The sequence below is a fragment of the Magallana gigas genome, chromosome 8, assembly GCF_963853765.1.
Source record: "Magallana gigas chromosome 8, xbMagGiga1.1, whole genome shotgun sequence".
Classification (NCBI taxonomy): Eukaryota; Metazoa; Mollusca; class Bivalvia; order Ostreida; family Ostreidae; genus Magallana; species Magallana gigas.
In genome coordinates, this window is record NC_088860.1 from 44,903,222 (window position 1) to 44,924,000 (window position 20,779).

General features: G+C 32.4%; 1 protein-coding gene across 1 annotated transcript; it reads right to left on the minus strand.

Moving 5' to 3' along the window:
- Positions 1 to 792: 792 nt before the first annotated feature.
- On the minus strand, positions 793 to 20,665 carry LOC105341378 (adhesion G protein-coupled receptor L4). Its single transcript, XM_020072591.3, has 29 exons — positions 20,608 to 20,665; positions 19,219 to 19,436; positions 18,400 to 18,484; positions 17,925 to 18,026; positions 17,569 to 17,737; positions 17,342 to 17,383; positions 17,051 to 17,142; positions 16,525 to 16,647; positions 16,159 to 16,239; positions 14,993 to 15,039; positions 13,676 to 13,801; positions 13,196 to 13,252; positions 12,117 to 12,228; positions 11,294 to 11,431; positions 10,696 to 10,756; positions 10,190 to 10,310; positions 9,772 to 9,839; positions 8,347 to 8,458; positions 8,058 to 8,161; positions 7,834 to 7,936; positions 7,508 to 7,661; positions 6,469 to 6,535; positions 6,105 to 6,171; positions 5,647 to 5,723; positions 4,179 to 4,305; positions 4,027 to 4,068; positions 3,572 to 3,658; positions 2,640 to 2,769; positions 793 to 1,042 (listed from the first exon to the last, which is right to left on the minus strand). The coding sequence occupies exons 1-29, from the start codon at positions 20,657 to 20,659 to the stop codon at positions 990 to 992; spliced, it is 2,817 nt and encodes a 938-aa protein (XP_019928150.3). The 5' UTR covers positions 20,660 to 20,665; the 3' UTR covers positions 793 to 989.
- Between the last annotated feature and the right edge of the window lie 114 nt (positions 20,666 to 20,779).

Genomic DNA, 20,779 nt, shown 5'->3' on the forward strand with positions numbered 1-20,779 from the left:
TGACTCGCTTTGTTAGATTTAGTCTGCGCTGACATGCATTCCCCGCACGTCTCTAGGTGGGCTGGATGACGGAGGCCATTTTTTTACTATATCAATATTCTTTTCTTATATGGAGGAGTTCTGTATAAAAATAAAGGACATTGTTCAAATTCCAAAACAAAACAAAATATAGGCTACTTCTTAACTTAATGGGAGTATCTAAACAATTTAAGAAAGATCTGGTATAAAGATAAAGAAAAAAAATTAAATTCCATAACCAAAAAATTAAGGGTTACTTCTTAACTAAGTGGGAGTATCTAAACAAATTAAGGAAGATCTATGGTTATAATATCATTTGGCCACTCCGAATCCTTATTACGTAATACTAACGTAAGATAATCAGTGTGGTACTTTTTTGTTAGTTAACATTTTAGATGCACGTACAGGTACATTGTATGCATTATGTCGTAAAAGTTATTTGATTATTACTAATCAAAATACTTCATTTGTGAATAAGTATCGCTAGGACAAACATTAAATTGCACCTATGCGCTTAATCAAGTCCGTATTTGACACCTGTCGATATAAATGAAGATAGAGATACATAATAAAATTCTTTTTTTTTATTTGAAAATCATAAAATTTTGCCATATTTGACCAAACAAATATTTTTAAAAAAATTTGAAAGATAATAATTTGAAAAGCCCAAGCAGAATACAAACTCATGACTTATAAGTTCGAATAAGTACCTCTAATCCATTGCGCTTCGCTGCTATATATCAATATTTTCAAAGAAAAAAATATAAAATTACACTTGATTTTAAGTTTATTTCGATATGACGTACGTCACAAAATGGTGGTTTCCCAAACTACCGTATATAGTTTCGTCAAGTAATATACAACATCATTGAAGACTGACACAAAGTTTACTGACATTCTCAGTGAATCACATAACAGTTATGTATGTCCTTTAATGTTAATTGTACAATTATACCAATTCTTGGAGTAAGTCAAATAAATACAAGGTCATTCTCTCTAGTCACATCTTCAAGCTTCAAGTTGTCTACAATAAAGAGAGTATAATTTTTACGAACAAAATCAGTTTTTCAAGCCGGGGCTTGAACTTACAACCTCTGGAAAACACTCTCCTATCAGTGAGCGGCCAACGCTTCTTGTCTGTTTGCGTAAGTCAATGCTTGCGTTTATAAATTCGCATTGCAAATAATACTGAAATAAAATTCTGCGTATTTTATTTTTGGGACTTAAAATTGATCGCAAAAAAAGGGAGAAATAGATTGTCACGAAAGTTACTGGATATGAACTTAAATATCTTAGAATAAAAATAACCAAAGAAGAGGAATGACGACTTGTTGAGAGATTTGTAGAATCATACATATATTTTATGAAGTTATGATAACTTGAAATGAACTAAAACTGAATTATGCCCATCTATCTTTATGTATGATGATTTAGTTGCGATGTGATATATATGTCATTAAATGATGACTGATCGCAACAAATAAACGGTAGAAGTATACTATTTCATATGTATGTATGGTGAATCCACATAAGGGGCAAGTTATATTCAAAGGGTTGTTGCAAGTTTCTGTGTTCGAAAGTTCTAATTATAAAAAATCGATTGTAAATTTGACACGTTGAACTCGATCAGAAATTGAAAAACAATAAACAAACACGATTGCCTGGAATTATTGTAGAGAGGTATTATCTTCTTCAAAGACGGATGAACAAATGTTACAAGTAGTATGAATGATAGTGTTTTAGATATACTGGCATAATCTAACCCATGTCACTATATAGTGGTAGCATTTGTATGGCGTAAAGTCTCAATTTACAAATCTGCTTTCTCAGAAATTGAATAATTAAATTTATCCATAGACCTATGAAACTGTTTTTGAAAAATATCGTTAAGATCAAACCCCCCACGATACAATCTATGTTTAACTTTTAGCGTTGGCCAACTAAGGCGCAAAGTCAAGAATAGCAAAATAATTTTGGCAAAATATGGACACTTTATAAATTATTGCTCTCAAGACGGTCTACTACAATGCTATCTACTATGAATTTTCTACTAACCTTGTGTTTTTTCTGGGAATACTTTTTTTCTATATTATGTATTTGATATGAATTTGTCACATCGCCATGAAGGCTCAGAAATGTCAACATTTGATCGCTTCTTTCTGTGTATTTTATGAATATTTTATAGATGATGTCATCTGGCTAGCAAAGCGCAACATATATTGCACAATTTGTGTTAACACTAGATGATGTAATATTATCCAGAGTGCATCGATACATCGATTAGCACTTTGATTTGTTTTTGTTTGACTATTTATTTTTCAAAAATGTAACTTTATAGGCTTCAGAAGGAATATCCTCAATATCAGTTTGGACTCTCTCATAAAATACACAATGAATTTTTAAAAAAGTGCATGAGACATTTGGCATAATTTTTTCTGATAAATCATAGATTTTCAATAAATTGAAAAAATTGTGTAACGAATTCGAATTAGAAATCAAATAGTATCTAAACTATACATGCCGTATTGTACTGTTTCAGTTTTATGATACACACACGCACGTGCAGTAAATGGGATATCCCTGTTACATGTAAAATTGTAACGCCTTTTTTCATTCCTCACCCAATAAGGCGTTTCCATTACTGCTGATGCATGTCGACGACGTCATGTGTAACGGTGGATAAACGTTCCTTAAATCATCACCATTTGGTTTTCCTAGCATCTGGTCATTTTTGAGGGAACATGCCCCACCCTTAAATTAGAAAACCAAATCAAACACAGCATAGACAAGTATAATTTTACATTGAATTTTGTTGATGAACATGATCATGATTCTAAATATTAGACATTTTGCTGAATGCAATTTTTTTATATAGCGATGTTAAGATCATGCTTTTTATTACCCTAAAATATGCTGTACATGAGAATTTTTTGTAAATGTTGTACAAACAATGAAAATTAAGTTTTTATACAAAAAATGTAGCAACCGAATAATGTAGATTATGTACTGTAACAGTCATGTGAATCTTTTTGCAACGTTTGGAAAACGAAAAACCCGTACCAATATTCCATTTGTTGAATGCCATAAGATATTTGTATCCACAGATGCATGGAATTTAATACCCAAAGACAAATGATGTTCAAAAAAGTTAAAACCTGTTTTTCTTTTAAGAAAACGGTTTATTATGAAACCCGCAATGCAGAAATGCAGCTGTCAGCGACTTATAATGGAGTCATGTCAATATCCAGTAATGCACGAGAAATTGAAGAGCGTGTTTTAAATTCAGATATGTCTAGTGGGAATTGTCCACAACGATATCATACGATTGTGTCAATTTTCAGCTCAAACGTCGTGATTTTGTACCAGTGATTCATTTTAAGGGTATATGAATAAAGCTTTCTATCAAAAAGAATCGATCTGAGCAATTACCTAGTTACAAATTTAATAATAATTTTTTTATGAAACAGTCGGTTGATATCAAGAATGTAAGATAAATAATTATATTATCTAAAACTTTTACTAGCATTTTCTACAGAAAAACTTGATCACGTACACTTTGATTTTGTGTTTCTGAAGCGTTAAAAAATTCTTGTTTGGATAAAACTCGTCTCTCTCGCATTCGTTTTACAGCTTGTCGGACCTACAACAAAAATTTAAAAAACATTAAAAAAAAACAATGTTAAATAACATATATGTAAAGGAATGTATCATATTTAAGAAGCTACATTTTTATACCGTGAACGAACAAAAAAAAGTACATTGTCAAGACAAGCACAAATGGTTATTCATTCTAGCATCCATTCTAAATTCATCATTTAAAAAACCAACGGTCGGTTTTATCCATTTCTTAACTAATTTAAAATAAAGGACATCACAACAAATAAGAATAAAACAAGACAGACCCGACGATCTCATCGGTACCAACACATAGAACCAAAATTAAAAAAAAAAAGTAAGGTACATGTATGTTAAGGTTCTCAAAAGCAATTTACATTCATTAAAACGTACCTCTGAGTTGCAGACACAGTGGAATAAAAATATGAAGAAACCCTGCAAGAAAGAGACGTTGGCGTCATATTAATTGTTTTTTCATTATGTTTGGCGAAAAGTCATAAATGTTTTTAATTACATAATGACCATTCTCAACATGTATTATTTACCTGTAATGAGTTAAGGAAAGCAAAAATATACTGAAAAATGACTGTGTCTTTATTTACAGCCAGGAGACCAAATATCCAGGTAAGGCCCAACAGTGGAAGTAAGAAAATAGCACTCTTTACACCAGATCTACAAATTATGAAAAAAATAGAAACAGAGTCGGTAGGATAACAGAAGGTCGACTGTTGGGAACGGAATACCTTATTGCCATTAACTTAGTTCTCTGCATTTAAGAGATTTTGTTGGGGTACCAATCTCTTTAAGATCCATATATCTACAAAAGCAAAGCGAGCTTTTTGCGTTATTGTAGAGATTAATATTTTCATCCAATCGGTTTGTCACACATGGCTAACTTGTTCATGTTGACATGGACATCGTCGGTTGTATTATTTTTTTCCGTTATTTTTGCTATTTCTTATTATCTGCAATGTCTGAATTGACTACATTAGATTTAAGAGTTGAAATTTATTGTTGACAATAAAAACATAAATCACTTTAAAAAGAAGAAGAATGTGCACTCTCTAAAAAGTTACTGATTGGTAAAAAATGCGTACATTGACCAAACCTAGCTTGGATGGATATCAATGCGGTGGTAATATTTTTAGATGTATTTGATTACTCATACAAGTATAAAAGTTGAATAACTGATTTGATACGACATAGGATGCTTGTAAGTCTGTGATAAATAAAATAAGAAGGTGCCAGACTGAAGAAGCTTGAAGTTGTTTTGATCCAAACCAAAGATTAATCGGTATAATACCTAGTGAATGCTTTTGTTTCTTTATTGGCTGTATAGTATAATCCTGTTGTGTTTCCTTTATATTAAGATACATTCGTTTTGTACCTACATACAAACATGTTATATTTCCGTCCAATACACTTGTTTACCGTCTTGAGAAGTCGCGCCCGAACGAAACTTGACTTCATTTAAGTCATGATTGTCTATGTACATTACGCTTCATTTGATTGGATGTTTTTGAATTGAACTACATCGCCTTCTATTTGTCACCAAGACATCTAATGAAACAAGTTTTATATTACTGTTAATCTCCCCCTTACTACTTTTCTCTATTTCTCTCTGTTTTAAGAGTTTATATTTGATTTTTGTTACTACCTTTATGATTACCGGGGTATGTTTCTTACTACTGCTCCATTTTATCAATAACAGAAACTTCCCCAGTGTTTCTGTATTCTGCCGCATAGATCTGTTTGCAGATTTGCTAAAATCGTGTCTTTCCTGAATGTTACCGATTCTTTCGATGAAACATTTCCCTAACGATTCGTCTTCCCCCATGCTAAACTACTTAGATTCACATTTAAAGAAAAAAAAATATTTTATCAAAAGTCAACCAAAAGAAAGATTCATTAATCAATTAAATGGTTGCTAGTTTAGCACTTAACTAAAGTTTTATTAATTGATGCTGTTACTTTGTACAGACAAAGATTTCAGTGTTGCCTAAAAAACTATACCTTATTTGTCTGTATTCGTCACATCTCTCCAGATTGATTACAATTCGAACTACCAACCATAGGATCACCATGTTCACCTGTAAAAATAATACAAAACATTTACAAAAAACCTTAATGTAAAGAAATGTAAATCATTTTCAAGATGGTATAGAATTTGTCCAAAAAAATTGAAGCAAAAACTTGCAAATGCTTTTACATTCATTTGAATAAAACTGTAATGTTAATTTAAATCAGCTTCAGATCTTGTTTGTTCTGTTAACGATATACTGATATCAGATACGGTTTATTTTCCAAGATTAAACTATCATAATAATAATACATGGACAAGATAGGCAAGTTTCCAAAATCTAATCAAACTTATAAAAAACAAAGCTAATTCCCATTTCTGCAAAGTATAATCCTTTAAATAGAACGTATCAGGGATGAGATCAATGTTTTACAACATCAGAATAACTTACGATGATGACAGACACAGCGGGACCGACGAACGCCCAGACAGCACCGTTAGCCATAGACAACCAGCAACTATCAAATATATTGTTCTTGTACCTTTTTATAGACTTTTTTAAATTTTATACAGGTATTTTAAGGCTGCGTGTATTCTATTTTTTTAATATATATATGGAATCTAATTGTTAAGCATAGTTCTAATTCACTTCGTTTAATACGTCATACAAAGAAATTGCATTACAATACAAGTAAACCCGAAATCAAAAACACATAATTACTCATTATAAAACACCAATAAGACATTGCAATATTTAAAATTAAATTGGTTTGAACAATACACAAAACCAAGACATCTATGTAACATGACCCAACCTATTTTCTGTTCCATATCCGCTCCAGTTAGATGTAGCCGATATAACAACAATGATTAAAGGGACTCCTACAAATTTAAAACATGAAGTTTTTACTCTGAAATACCAACAATACAGAATTATCAGCTATGTATATAATAAAAGAAAACAATTAAGAGTGTTGTCTGAACAGTAAGCTGATGTTTCGACTTTGAAAAAAACAACCACGAATTCATTATGTTTCTGACAAAAAAATATCTTAATGTGTACATGTATTATCATCATATGCGTGAAATTAGGATATCACGCATACGTGCACACACTCTGTTGCATTTCGTTATTTTCATACTTTGCTTCTTCAGAAGTTGCAGGAAAGGACTACATTTACTTTGATCAAATATCTGGCCCCACTTTTAACAAATTTTTAAATAGTATCATATAAAAATCAAATCTTCATAAAACATCATACAGAACATGTCTATCACTTTAATCTTGATATTAGTCATTGTTGACCATTGGCTGTGTATGTATGACGTCACTAAATTAGCTAATCCCCTCAATTTTGCAATCAAATGAATATATTGTCATTTTTCTTTATATATTGCATTTAGAAGTATAGAGCACTGGTCTGCTCAAGTAAGATTAATATTATTACATATTTTTGTTCACGAAGTTGTACACATTATACTTAAAAGTGGTACTTGCGCAAGCATGCACGCGATATTTTCCAGTCGCCAAACCATCGGAAAACACCAATATTTTGCTCCAAAACATCATTTATCAAAATAATTATCTTCTTGATGTCAATTCTACATTATGATGTCACTAAAACCGCATACAGTCTTTTGTATTTTCATGGAAAAGTAAAAGTGAGTCGATGCTCATAAACTATTGGTAATTTTTTAAAGAAATAGCTTGGTTTTCTTTATGTCATATTTTGAAATGAATACAATAAAATATTTGCGAAAGCTCTAAGAAATACGTTTAATATATCAAACTAGTCTTACCATTACTGTCATTTTAAAGCGTAAACAACCCTACAAAATATTTTCAATGTTTACCCCATCCAAATGCATAATAGTAAGCTATTCTGGACTTTTCACTGCCGAACACTTGCACCACTTTACTGTACAGCAGAAGTCCCTCAACCAACATCCACACAAAAACAGCAGAGTAGAAATAGTGCAGTAGAAGTGCCACAACAGAACAAATAAACTGGAAATAAAGAAATAACTATGTCATCTAAGATCATGATTTAAAAATAAACTGCATGTATTTTAATGTTGATTGTGATATTTGATTTCATAATTTTTTTTCAATCAACAGAAAGTGGTACGTATATATTGGAAACATGGTTTTTTATTTGTACACTTATGTATCTTTTCACCTTTATCTGAACTGCTTTAATACCAGTCAAAAAGAGCAGCTGTGCTGCAGTTATGGCAAAACAAAGGTTCCTGTGCACACATGTTCTCTCCGAGTTCAACGATCTAAATAAAAGTACCAAATGTGTCTTTTATCTACTTTATTTAAACACATTTGATATTAAGGAGCATTATTAGACTCAGTTAAATAATCAACTCTGAAATCATATTTTAGGTACAGACTCACGGTAGGCAAGAGAAAACGCTGATGGCTAAAAGCTGGGTGATTAAAGAGACGGTACATCCGATATAGGTGACAATATTGAGGGCCATACTGTGACTACTGGAAATCTAAAATAAATCGATTTTCTCTTATTTATTGATGCATCTTTCAATCTGATCAAATGATTTTCCCGTACTTGTTTACAATACGATTCTCATAAATTTTAGATACGACACAGGTAATAAAATAATAATTGCTTTTGAAAAAAAAGTAAGGCTAAGTTCAATGATTTATAAAAAGAGTATTTAGATACCTCAAACTCTTTGACCTGCATCAGAATAGCAAAATTTGTAGTGTGGTTACAGAAGCACGTGGTATTCAAAGGGGAAGTGTGGAGCACAAAACAACCATCATAAGACCATAACCTACAATACGATTACCTCAGTATTATACATCCATGTACGTGTAAACCATCCATAGACAGTCTTATAATCACTTTAAAAAGCAAATTAAACTGATGAGATAAAGTATGTTGATCAAAGATATGATTCTAAACGAGATCAAACTTCAACTATACAGTTTGGTCAGACAATTAGAAATGCTTGAAAATGAATGATTCCATCCAGCAATAGTGGAATATTATGAGCTTTGCATGATGGTTTCTTGATGTGTTTTCTCATATATTTTTATCCCAACGTATTAAGTATTATTTAAAATCACACAAAGTATTATTATAGCTCACATTATCATATACTGACAACCTTCTTGTAAAACGACCACACAATTATTGGTTTTCTAGTGATTACGTAAGACAACGCACAAAACAATCCAAAATGCGAGGAACATCTCGATTCCTAAGAGATCCACAGACCTCAACCGTGAACAAAATTTGAACTCATCATTGACATAAGGATGGTGCAATTTGAAGCGTTCTACTAGCCAAAGTCTTGTAGTTGTATGGCCTGCGAACTACCTTCTTGAATACCAATCACATAATTTATTACAGTGATTACACAAAACAAAACAAAATCTAAAAGCGAGAAACGTCTTAATGTATCAATATATATTTCCCAAGGAAATCTTCAGACTCGAATCTTGAACAATATTCAAACGCATTCTTGATCGTAGGTTAAAATGTCAAGGTTTTTGAAGCGTTATCCTTACTTTAGTGTTGTAGCTTTATGGACTGTGCGATCCTTTGCATATTTTTATATGTATGAATATCACTGTTTGATCTTAGGAACTAAATCCTTAAATCAAAACCTACAGGGTCATCAACTTCACACCTTTGGTGTAGACATTCTTTCTTAGTTTTACATGCACCCAATTTGCATGCTAGATGCCCGTAAATACACTAAATACATATCTTTTTTATAGCAAGATTTTAGGCTGTCATTAAAGAATGGTGTTCATTATATGACCAATATAAAGTTAACAATAAATTCAAACAGGTAAGTCATAATGTAAACCATTGACTTTAAGCTCTTTATTTAGAGGATAGTCACCGTGAACGTCACAGCTTGTGTTAATGAAAACCGTTTCACACAAGTTAAATCAATCATAAACAAATAGATTAAGACACAATGTCTAGATCTTCTAACGATGTCAGATGCCAACTACCGACATTAAAAAGACACATGCCAAATGACACACTACAGAAATGATGAAAACAAGTATCGTCTACAGTGTATATCAACCTCAAAAGAGCAATACTGATAACATAGATGACGCCATATACCTGGTTTGTTGATCTAAATACCCGCACTCGATTCCTCTTTCTTTGGTTCCATCATTCTTGTTAATAATCTGTGGATTACAAATCAATGTACAGTACAAATGAATAAATGGCCACTGTTAAATGTAAGAAGCTTAGATAGACCATTTTTCTTTTTTTCATTTTTTTTAAATTAAAAATATTGACTAATTTTTATTATATCACATGATTCATTGCTTGTAACGCACAATGTGACAATGTATGAATGGTATCGTTAGAGTTTTAGTGATGACGTCCTATTCAGAAATGTATTTACACTTATTGTACAGTTTTTGTTCTTTGTAAATACAACGAAACCTCCTTTCAAAGCACATTAATTTATTGCACACAATTTCTATCATGGTGGAAGGTGGTTTCTTTTGGCCACACTTCGTAGTATTACCTCAACGACTGATGGGTAATGGCGCAGTGTGAATGAGTGTTCCAGACTCAGGGAAACCTCTCCTTTAAAGGCAGACAAAGATAGTACAGGGCTTATCCTGATTACACCATCGGACGTATTTCTGATGGAGAAAGAGAGACACTGTAATTTTTAAACTTTTACAGGAGGTTCCTTTATCTAATAAGACACGGTGTTTAACGCATTACCATCATAGTTGACATATCTTGTGAAAATAGTTTGTTTAGCTATATATTGTCTTTAATTTAACATCGCTAAAATCACAAGGTTTAGGAAAAATAGGTCATCATTTTATTTATCATACATTGATAATCAACACATGATAAAATAGTGTGAGGTGCCATCTGATTGTTTGTTTCAAACCTTCAGCAATCAAGTGGTGCATGTTTCCTTCCTAAACAGTTTTAATTTGGCATGAAACCATTGCTACATGGGCATTACTTTGACGGTGAATCTTAAAAATGGAAGAAAAGCCAAAACTACAATACCCAGTAGTGTGGTGCCCCTTCATGTGTCTGTCAATAAGCAGCATTACAATAGTTACGTTTGCTGAAAACGGCACAATATAAATATTAGTATGCATGCTACTAAAATCTACCACAAAATCTGAAGTTGAGGGTCATTTTTTTTCATTTGTTTGCTTTTTTGTTTATTTCTTTCCTTTTCTTTTTTGCATATCTAAAAAATGTAAATAGTTTGTTCTTGTTGATAGATCTTTTAGAAGACATTATTCCAGAGATAATTACTCCCAAAAATTTAACGCATTTATAATTTTAAAATAACCCTACCGCTCTACAGCAATGTTTTAAATTAAATGTCTCATCTTTCAGACGCCTGTCATATTAATTTTCTCAACTTCATTTACAAATTTTGTTTGAAAAGACGTCGAAAAATTAATATTTCATCTATCTTTAAAAAAAAATTACCAAAATGAGATTTCTTTTGGCAGAATATGAAGTGATGCTCAAAATTGTCTTTTTATTTCAAAGAAATTTACCGCAGCGATTGACGGCACTGAAACGATTTCTAATATAAACTGCTCTGTTTCATTTGATAAATTGATATTCATAGCTTTCACAGTAATACCTTGGGGAAGACTCGGAATATGAAAGTGTCCATCGACTCGCGGTTTTCCCATGTGGTCGTTTAAGAACTGCATAGAGTAGTCCCCTACAAGGCTGGAATTTGATTCCGTCTTCCACACGTTCCTCTCGATTCGCAACACTAAGATTCAGATTGACGATCATTAAAGTCATCACAGATACTTTAAATATGGAATGCATTGACTGACGACAGAAACTGAATCTGATCTTGAATTATTGATGAAGTATTCATATAAAATGTTTAAGAGAAACTGTGAACCTTTGTCACTTCAAATATAACAAAAATAATCTTGCCGAACTTTTGTAGATATGTTCATTTTTAAAACCCTCTCAGGTCTGAATATTTGGCGAAAGAGGGTTTGGTATTTTTTCAGTACAGTTCGGAATTTCTAAAAGTATGGGTCTATTTGCCGAGATATACTTTTTTTTTTCAAATAAATGAATTACTTAAAAATTGCTTAACGTTTTGATAAGTTTAATTATGTTTGTTAGGATATGACATGTTTTGTGTAGCCTCTTCTATCTAAGAACTGGACACAGGGCGGATAACCAATATTTGACAAAACGAATCCGTTACATTTGTTAAACTTTACCTTGAAGGTTGAATGGTATACAAATACATGTATATCACCATATCTTTTGTCGATTTCATTGATTCAACGAATTATTTTAGCCCTTTCATACAATTCGAAATTCTTATCAACATCTTAGAAATGTAAGTGATAAAGAGTTAATTGATTTAAATAAAAAAAAATAACATCTCTCTCTCTCTCTCTCTCTCTCTCTCTCTCTCTCTCTCTCTTTACCTATATTTTCCCTCTCTTCTACATATACATCGTCATAAAAGCGCCTAGATGACAAGTATCTTTCCTCATTTTCAAGGACGGTTGAAATATTCATTATATGGTTCACGTTTCCCTGAAGTGTATCAGATACATTCGTCAATAAATAAACACAATTTAATTACAATCCTACCTATCTTCCTCAAATATCAAGCAGTATTTTTCTATGGAGTGTAATTAAAATAACTGTGTCAATTTTTTTCCAGAATGGAATTCCTTGAAATTGTATTTCCTCGAACGTATTTGTAATTTTTCAGGTTTGTCAAAATATTATTGCACTAATAAATATTTCTAATCAAATGGTGGTGACGTAAACAAATGCGTCATGTGAATACAAAAGTTCCTACTGGTATGTGTTGATGTCAGCAGGTTAAATTAATGAAACTTTAAACAATATCTGGATTTTTTTTCACAATATCTATACAATTTTTGCTTTGATATGGCCTTCCAGAATATATCATGAATACCAATAAATCTTGAAAATAAACCGCAGCTTTGTTTAAAGGTTTGGTAAGAAAGTTAAGGTTCATTTACAAAATTATCTATTGTTTAATCCGCGGATAATTCTCAAAATGAAAAGAACTGTAAGATAGTAGTTTATATGTTTGTTTATTTTGATTTAGTGTTTAAACATGCCAATATTCAAATGTCTTTCAGTACTGGAAATTGCTAGCTGATTTTTAAAGTCGTAATCTCTGTATATGTGGGATATACATGTTATTTATACAGACCAATATTTGTATACATTTACGAGTATTAATCTTTTACATTGATAGTCTTACACTTTTGAATACTACAGTTAAAATTCAGTTCAGTAGATATAAAATAATGAATGACGGTGAGATTTTTGGGGTTTTTTTTTTTTTTGGTTTTATTTTGTTTGGGGGGGGGGGGGGGGGGTGGGTGGGTGTTAGAAAAAGAAATTTGTCTACATGACTGATGGTTGTGTTTAGAGATTCCAAAAAATGAAATCCTATGGTTTTATTCTTTTCAATGCATATCTTTAAAAATAAAACATACATGTAAAATCCTCATTTACTTACAAAATGATCACTTCCTGCTTTAATGGACAAAAGGGCGCCATAGATATCTAAATAAACCTAAAAGAAGAAAAACAAACCTAAACGATTTTTAATCAAATTAGAAACAGAATTTCACATTTAAATTCTCTTTAACTGAACTAATTCATCAGCAGCAATGTATTTGCTAATTACTTAAAAACAGCTACAAAAATAGAGCAATACGTAACATTTTAAAACTAGGTTGTAATTCTGAGCGATAGTTGTATCCAGTATGGTTAAAATATCAAACACTTGGAGAAATTAATTGAGATAAATTATTCACAATACAAAATGCACTAGAGGGAAAAACCGCTCAAATGAACGCATATTGTTAGATAAGTCTTATCATGGTTTGATATGAAAAAAAAAACACAAGTAGGTATGATAATTGTTCACGCATTATCAATTTAGCCTTTTGAAGCCTGGTAATAAGTCTGTGTCCTGGACAGTTCCTAGATGTACCTTCACGCGTTCCTGAGGATGTAAGGCGCCGACTACCTCCTCTACTATCCCCAAGCGTCCATCCAACAACCCAGCAATATCTCGGTAACACTGTTTTCTTGCTACGCCTACAACAACTCTCTGGCACTGCAACCAGATAATGTTTCATGGCTCAATTACAAGTAACAAGGTTAGAGGTGTTTTTCCCATTTTTTGGTGTAAGTTGTCAATTAATGTAACCCATGACATCAATTCTGTAGGCCAAAGGTGAATTCAGAGATCGAGAGTTATTTGTTTTGATTCAAACTTGCTTGAAAGATGCACATAATAGAGTCTGCTTCAATTTGTTTGACGGTTTACGGAGGTGTTGCTCATCTCACTGCTTCCGATGCAGATTTGTAAATTGATACATGTAACAGTGTCTCCCTAAACAGGTTGTTTTGAATTTATTAGCCTAGTTAAATGAACGATAACCTGAGCTCTGCATCAACAAATCAAAAATTAATATACACCACAGGCTTCCACCTGACAATTAAAATATACACTCGAGAATTGATTGCCGGCTCGGTGATAATTGTAATTTACATATATATTAAAGCAATATGAGCTGAAATTTCAATTGAGCTGATATTTGTTTTACGAAAATGTTATTTTCTACTAAAATGACAAAATTATCATGGTTTTTCTTAATTTCTGTAAGCCTAATTTTTGGGGGAAAGCCGTTAAGAAGCCTAAATGGAAGCAAAATTGAATTATTGTCGTCCTGTACAAAAATTAAACTCTTATATATTCCTTAGACACAATCTTTCCTCTGACAAAAAAAATTTATTTTTTTCAAATCTTATTTATGATGAAATTTTAAGTTACATGCAATCTTAGCATACTAGCAGGTATTTGCAGCAAAATAAAGTTTAAAAAATACAGTTCGTATTGCTTTTATCATCGACTAATATATAAGTAGATACAGATGTTATTTAACAAATTACGATATTTATTATCACCTCCCACGTTCAGCATACTAAGTGGTTTCGTTGGTGTAAATGTCTGATAAGATCGGTGTTATAGTTAATATCTTCACATTTTTCGCACGCTTTATTAATTCTGATAAGGATTAAAATAGCCATCAGAAATATTGCTAGTATTCCTTCTTTTGACTATAGGAATCGAATAAAACATACCAACATATTAGTTGATCTTAATATCAATGGATAATGTTAACACTTTTAATATATCAGAGAGTAGTTATGCTGTTCTTGAAATTCAATAAAATGGTAATGTAAATCTTGTGGTTCTTTTGTTGCCTACAGGTAGCACGTTACATGGATCTACGTTTTTTACCTGAAGAATGGCAAGCTTTGTTTCATCCATGGGAGCAAGACATGAACCTTCAAAGGTAAAACGGTTATATTGCATTCGATCAATATTAATTTTGTAAACTTTTTTTTTACTAAATAAATCAAGAATAGAGGCGTGTTCATCAGAGCAGGGGCTCGGGAGCGCTCGCATACAATTTCTTTAAACTGTGGCACACAACTTTTGGTGAAAGCAGTCGCTATGCTGAACAAGTCTAAGGAACAAGTTACTCATTACTAGGATTATGACTCCCTGCCCCCTCCCCTCTTAATGTTACAATGATTTATTAATAATTTTAAAAAGGCACTTAGCAAGGGGGATTGAGGATTATCGCTTTTTAAATAACATGTTTATTATCTTTATATTAATATATTTTTAGACAAATACATTTTTAAGTTCCAACCTTCCCCAATTTTAAAATATCCCTACAAAAGTATTACTGAGAAGGAAAAACAAATTTGAATTAACGTTAACCCAATCCTTTCATGAAACGATAAACGTTGCCTATGTACAATAATTATTTTAGAATTGGTGAAAACCTACATCTCGATTACTTATTAACTGTTTCTCAGTGCAGATGAGGGCTCTGATGTTTAAATTCTTTTACACCTTTGCCAAGTTAAACATACATAACTTTGATTAAAAGTGTTTGATTGTCGTGCGGCCATTGTGTTATATTATACATTGTATCAATTTCCTTCGGAAGGAGAGCTTTGTGTGACGATTTTAGAAATTATACAATATATTTAGATTTCAAAGCTAAAAAAAATATTTTCTACTGGTACCAAATATATCAAATTTAAAGTTTAAAAGAAGATGTTATGTTCAACAACCAGCTTCCTTAATGGGTTAGTTTTTGAAGATTTTATTTTAGTTTAATTAGATAGTCATACTTTCCGCTCTAACTTCTTTTGCAAGATAGACAACTCAATAAAGAAACTCAAATATACAGTCATGTAGTTGTTTTGCTTGTTCGACTGTGGATTGCAAAGGGAAGGTACAATGAGAGATAATAAATAAATTGCCTTATGTGTTTGAAAAAAAGAAGAAATTTTAGTGAACGTACAGATAAAGCTTACTTTGTCTTGATTGTCTTTAGTGGAAATAGATAGTGTTCAATATAAACCGTTTAATAATAAAACAATACTCACTATTGCCGAAAGAAGAAGTAAAATCAAATATGGCTTCCTGTGTAACTGTTTCCGGTGCATATGCACTGGTTGTGTATTTATCTAAAAAATCAGTATTAAGAGCAATTTAATATACAGAAATCCACGGTAATCTCATGGATTCAAAGAACATGACTGTACAATTGAATAAGAACAAGCAAAAGCATTCTTTCGTGATAAAATACAGTTTCATAACGAATAAAGACAACAATGGAAAATAAACCAGTGTTGTTTAAAATAGACATATACAATTATACTTATCTCAAATTGTTTTTCAATGACTTTTGTTGTATTTTGGCCTGAATTTCTTAGTTAATATAAACAAAGTCATGCCTATTGTGCTAGTACCACATAATGAGGGTGTTTCGTCACTTCCGTTTGGACAATCTGGGTGTCCGTCACACAGCAGAGTCCGTGATATACAGAACAAACTGTTACATCCGTATTCACCCTCGCGGGACGCACACGAACCTGTTACAGAAGCGATGTTTCGTTAATTAACATTCATATAACGTATAATTTTTAAATGCATGATTGTTACGATTGTATATTTTCAAAGTAAGGGTAGATTTTCTTTTTTTTCAACTACGGTTAAAATTCAGTAAGCTGTATTTAAGAGTGTTTTCTCCCAATAAGCGAAACTTGAACCATCTCATGGCGAAACAGAATATGTGCGAATCATCTCAGCGCGAAACACTTTTAGGTGCGAAACATCCCGTACCCGAAGAGAGGTGAGGACTTACCCTGGAAATCAAAGTTATCAATTTCACATGTTAAAATTGCCAGAAATCCATTGGACCCCCCCCCCCGGGGGAAATTTTTTTTCTAGATCCATGCATGCACTCCTTATAAGATGGAAGTGTCTTTAACTTACTTATTTCACACATCAGCACGTGTTGAACGTTGCAGCTTGCAAGGAACGGCACCACGTGGTTTTGGGTGACATTGAGTCCTCTACAGTTTGATCTAGATAACACTCATTATTAAACAAAGAGAGAGAGAGAGAGAGAGAGAGAGAGAGAGAGAGAGAGAGAGTGAACGAGAGAGAGAGAGATGTATGTATTTACGTTTGCCGTTCTATTTCTATTTTAGTATGTATAATCGTAACTTTTTGTGCAAAGTTACAAGTTAATTATTCTATGAAGGAACACATGTTAATACGTACCCGGATAAGCCAAGGTCTACCCAATACAGATTTTTTGAAACACTGAAATAAAAATTCCGTACTTTGAAACCTTTAAAAAGAATGCGTTCTGTGGTATAGTTTATTTTATTATAAAACGATTTTTATTGTTCCGTCAGTTTTGGCAAGTTTCAAAATTATAGGGAAAATTTTTTTGCTATTTAATTTCAAAAATTTCATTTAAAGATTTCGTCAGGAAAATATCGGACCTAGAATTCTGTTGAAGGTAGTCTAGTTCTGTTTTGGTGTGGAACCGAGCTAGATCCGCGCCATGGGACCTACAAATATCCCGCCCCTCGTACCATCCGGATAATGACGTCATCGCTTTGATACAATGCTTGGAAACGGTGGTCATCCACCCTAAGTCATGCTGACAGTCTTAAGGAAAACAATCTTTCAATGAACACGACTCCATGAATTGCAACATTTTCTATAGTTTAATTGGTATGTTGTTTATTACAAACGTCTGCGTATTACAGAAATTTAGCGGTTTGATAAACAATTATCCGTTCAACCAATGGTAGTAACTCAGAGTAATGACTCGTGCAGGCAAACGTGTACTCACTAATAGTCGTCGACTGACAAATATAAAAACAGCTGACGTCACAGGAAATGCCAGTCCACAGGTTATTCCTAAGTTCAACACACAGATGATACGTGTTGTTTCCTTTGACAAGAAAACTAGTCTTAGTTGCAATAATATGTTCTTTAACTTATTTGGTAAGTGCATACAATTTTATTACAAATAAAACTAACGTAGCTTGGGGACGCCATAATGGATGTAAATTTGAAATTGTTCTGGTTCTGCTTTTTGAATAGTCAGTCTATTATTTACTCACTTCTAAAATATGTGTGTGTTGAATTATACAATTTTACCGATTGCATGCACACTTTTAAATCAAACATACTACATGTAATTGCATGTTAATTGTATACTGGTATTTATATATGTAGTCAGAGTGATTGATTTTATATTAATATTGAATTTAAAAAAACACATCGTATCACTGCTTTTGTTGTAGTTGAACAATGGTGCACACCTGATCCTATCTGTGGCTGGGCGCCGTCTGGGAAGCTCGAGAAAGCAGTGATGTCCTCTCCTGTGGTCCATATCCAGGATGATCCCTGTGTGTGAAATAGAAAACAAATATATTAACATTTTAGACTGTTTGATAACACTACGTATCAAATGTGTAACGTAGAGTCAAAAATGGTTTGTGGGGCGCACGCGGGATTTGCATAATTAATATAAATGAAAATGTCAATAGGTGATCAAATATACGGTCGGGCGTGATCAAAACAATCATAAAGCTTTTCGGGCTTCATAATGGATTTTATAGCCCCCGACCTTATACATGATCACCTCTTAATATATTCAAAGAATGATTCCTAATTCCTTAAATTATCACAAAATGAAGAACCGTAATATATCATTCAGTCAACTAAAAGATGCCCGAGAGGTCTGGACAGGCAGCATTTTGCCAGTTGGTCACTTTTAAGTTACCTTTCATTTGACTGAATGATACTTTTTTATTTTTTATTATATGTCATGGCCTATACTAGTGTAATAATTAAACTAATTGTAATTTACACCATATCGATAAGACTAACATCATGCATGTATCTACATGTAGTAATAAGTTATTAACCAGACCATTCATTAATTCCTAATAATGCGCCCAAAACTTAAAAAAAAACCGCAAAAAGTTGCTTTTTTGACTTTGCAAGATTTTGATTTTAACATTAAAACTAACTGTCACAGTTATGAGACTTGTTCTCAACGTTTTCATCTCACTGAGTATGGTGGCACATTGTCATTTATGGTCATGGTACATTGTAATCTAGAAACTCTAATATACATTGGAATACAGCCCTATCCAGTAGGATTCCGAGGTGTCCCGAATAACATCACTCTGAACAGCATGCTGATCGTCTGCACTGGTGAAGCTAGCCAAGTCTCCGTGCGGAAACAGACGACACTGGTCACGTGACTCTTCCCATGGCCTGGCTTCTCTAAACGCCCTGAAACATCGATCTTTGTAAAAGTTCCAGCCCTGGAAACAGGCTCGTTTTGCATCTGTCAACCCAAAAATATATATTCTTATTACTTCTCTTTTACCCATACATTTCTTTTAGGATTTAGATTACGCTTAATTTTTGTCTGTTTGGTTACATGTAGCTGTTAAACTAGTAGTTCTGAACTCTGACCTGTACAAGAATGACAGTGCAAAAAGTCCAATCTGACGCTTTAATAATGTTATTCAGAAAATTGCACAATGATTTTTGCTGAAAACAAATTCGTTGTTCGCAACTTATTATCATCAACAATGCTGATAGGGAGGTTCATTGTTTGGTTAATCCTTCAGATGATTCTGGAAGATTGAATATTCATTATTTACCCTTTTTTTTTGGTTGATCATATTTATCAAGAAACTGTTAGACCATATTGTTTTCCTGGATAGGAGAAAAAAAGGACATACAGTCACCGAATAATAGAATGTACAATGTAGATTGTTAAAGAAAGAAAAAGGAAGGGCAAACGTAAAAGACATCTATATAATAGAACAAATGTCCTTTCTCCAACCGTTCACGTTTTTAAACAGTAGTAACTTAAATTACACGTGTCTACTTCTTAAATCAATCTGTACATTTAGTCAACGCTAATGTTGCCCTAGATAAGATACAGAAAGATATAATTCCCATTCTCGTTATAAAACCAAATTTTGCCCGGTTGCACACAGAACGCCCATCCAGGCTGTGTTTTACAAAAGAACTTACGACTTACAAAAACCAAGTAATGAATGCTTAATCACAAACTAAGCATTGTTTTACCTAGATGGGTGTAAAAATAACTTAAGAAATCAAAATAACTGTAAATAATTGATTTTTATACATCAAGATTTTGTTCATCAAATAGTATTTCACGAGACTTAAAAGTATTTACAAATTTAAACTGTCGTAAGTTCTTTTGTAAAATGCAGTCAGGAGGCTTCAACAGCATGTCAGAATATTACTGAACACATGAAGAACATGCAGAGGTGTATGTCATTCAAATGTGAATACATGTAACTGCTATTCATACGTGTATACCATTGTTTACTGAAGATTTATATGTCCTGATAAAAATAATTTTGTTCAAGTTGCATATGTATATATAAAATCGATATCAATATAATTCGCAATTATGCAATTGCTATATAGTCCACATTCTAAGCTGGTATCTATCGTATTATCACTATCCTACATACCTGCTGTAATATAATAAATTTCCATGAAAATTAAAAGATCGTAAATAACCATTCTTAAAGTCGGTGGGTTTTTTTTAATGTGAAAAATTCTACGGAGGTTCTTTATAAGCAATCTTTTTTTTTATTGACCTGGCGCGCCCTATCAGTTTATCACCGTTTGCGAAGGGAACCT

What these genes read in the sequence shown, in the direction of transcription:
- LOC105341378 (XM_020072591.3), bottom strand. Translation starts at nt 20,659, where the DNA reads ATGGTTATTTACGATCTTTTAATTTTCATGGAAATTTATTATATTACA. An exon ending in TACCTTCAACAGAATTCTAG is followed by an intron (nt 17,384 to 17,568) that starts GTCCGATATTTT and finishes TTTTTATTTCAG; the next exon opens with TGTTTCAAAAAATCTGTATT. An exon ending in ATCCTCAGGAACGCGTGAAG is followed by an intron (nt 13,253 to 13,675) that starts GTACATCTAGGA and finishes TTCTTCTTTTAG; the next exon opens with GTTTATTTAGATATCTATGG.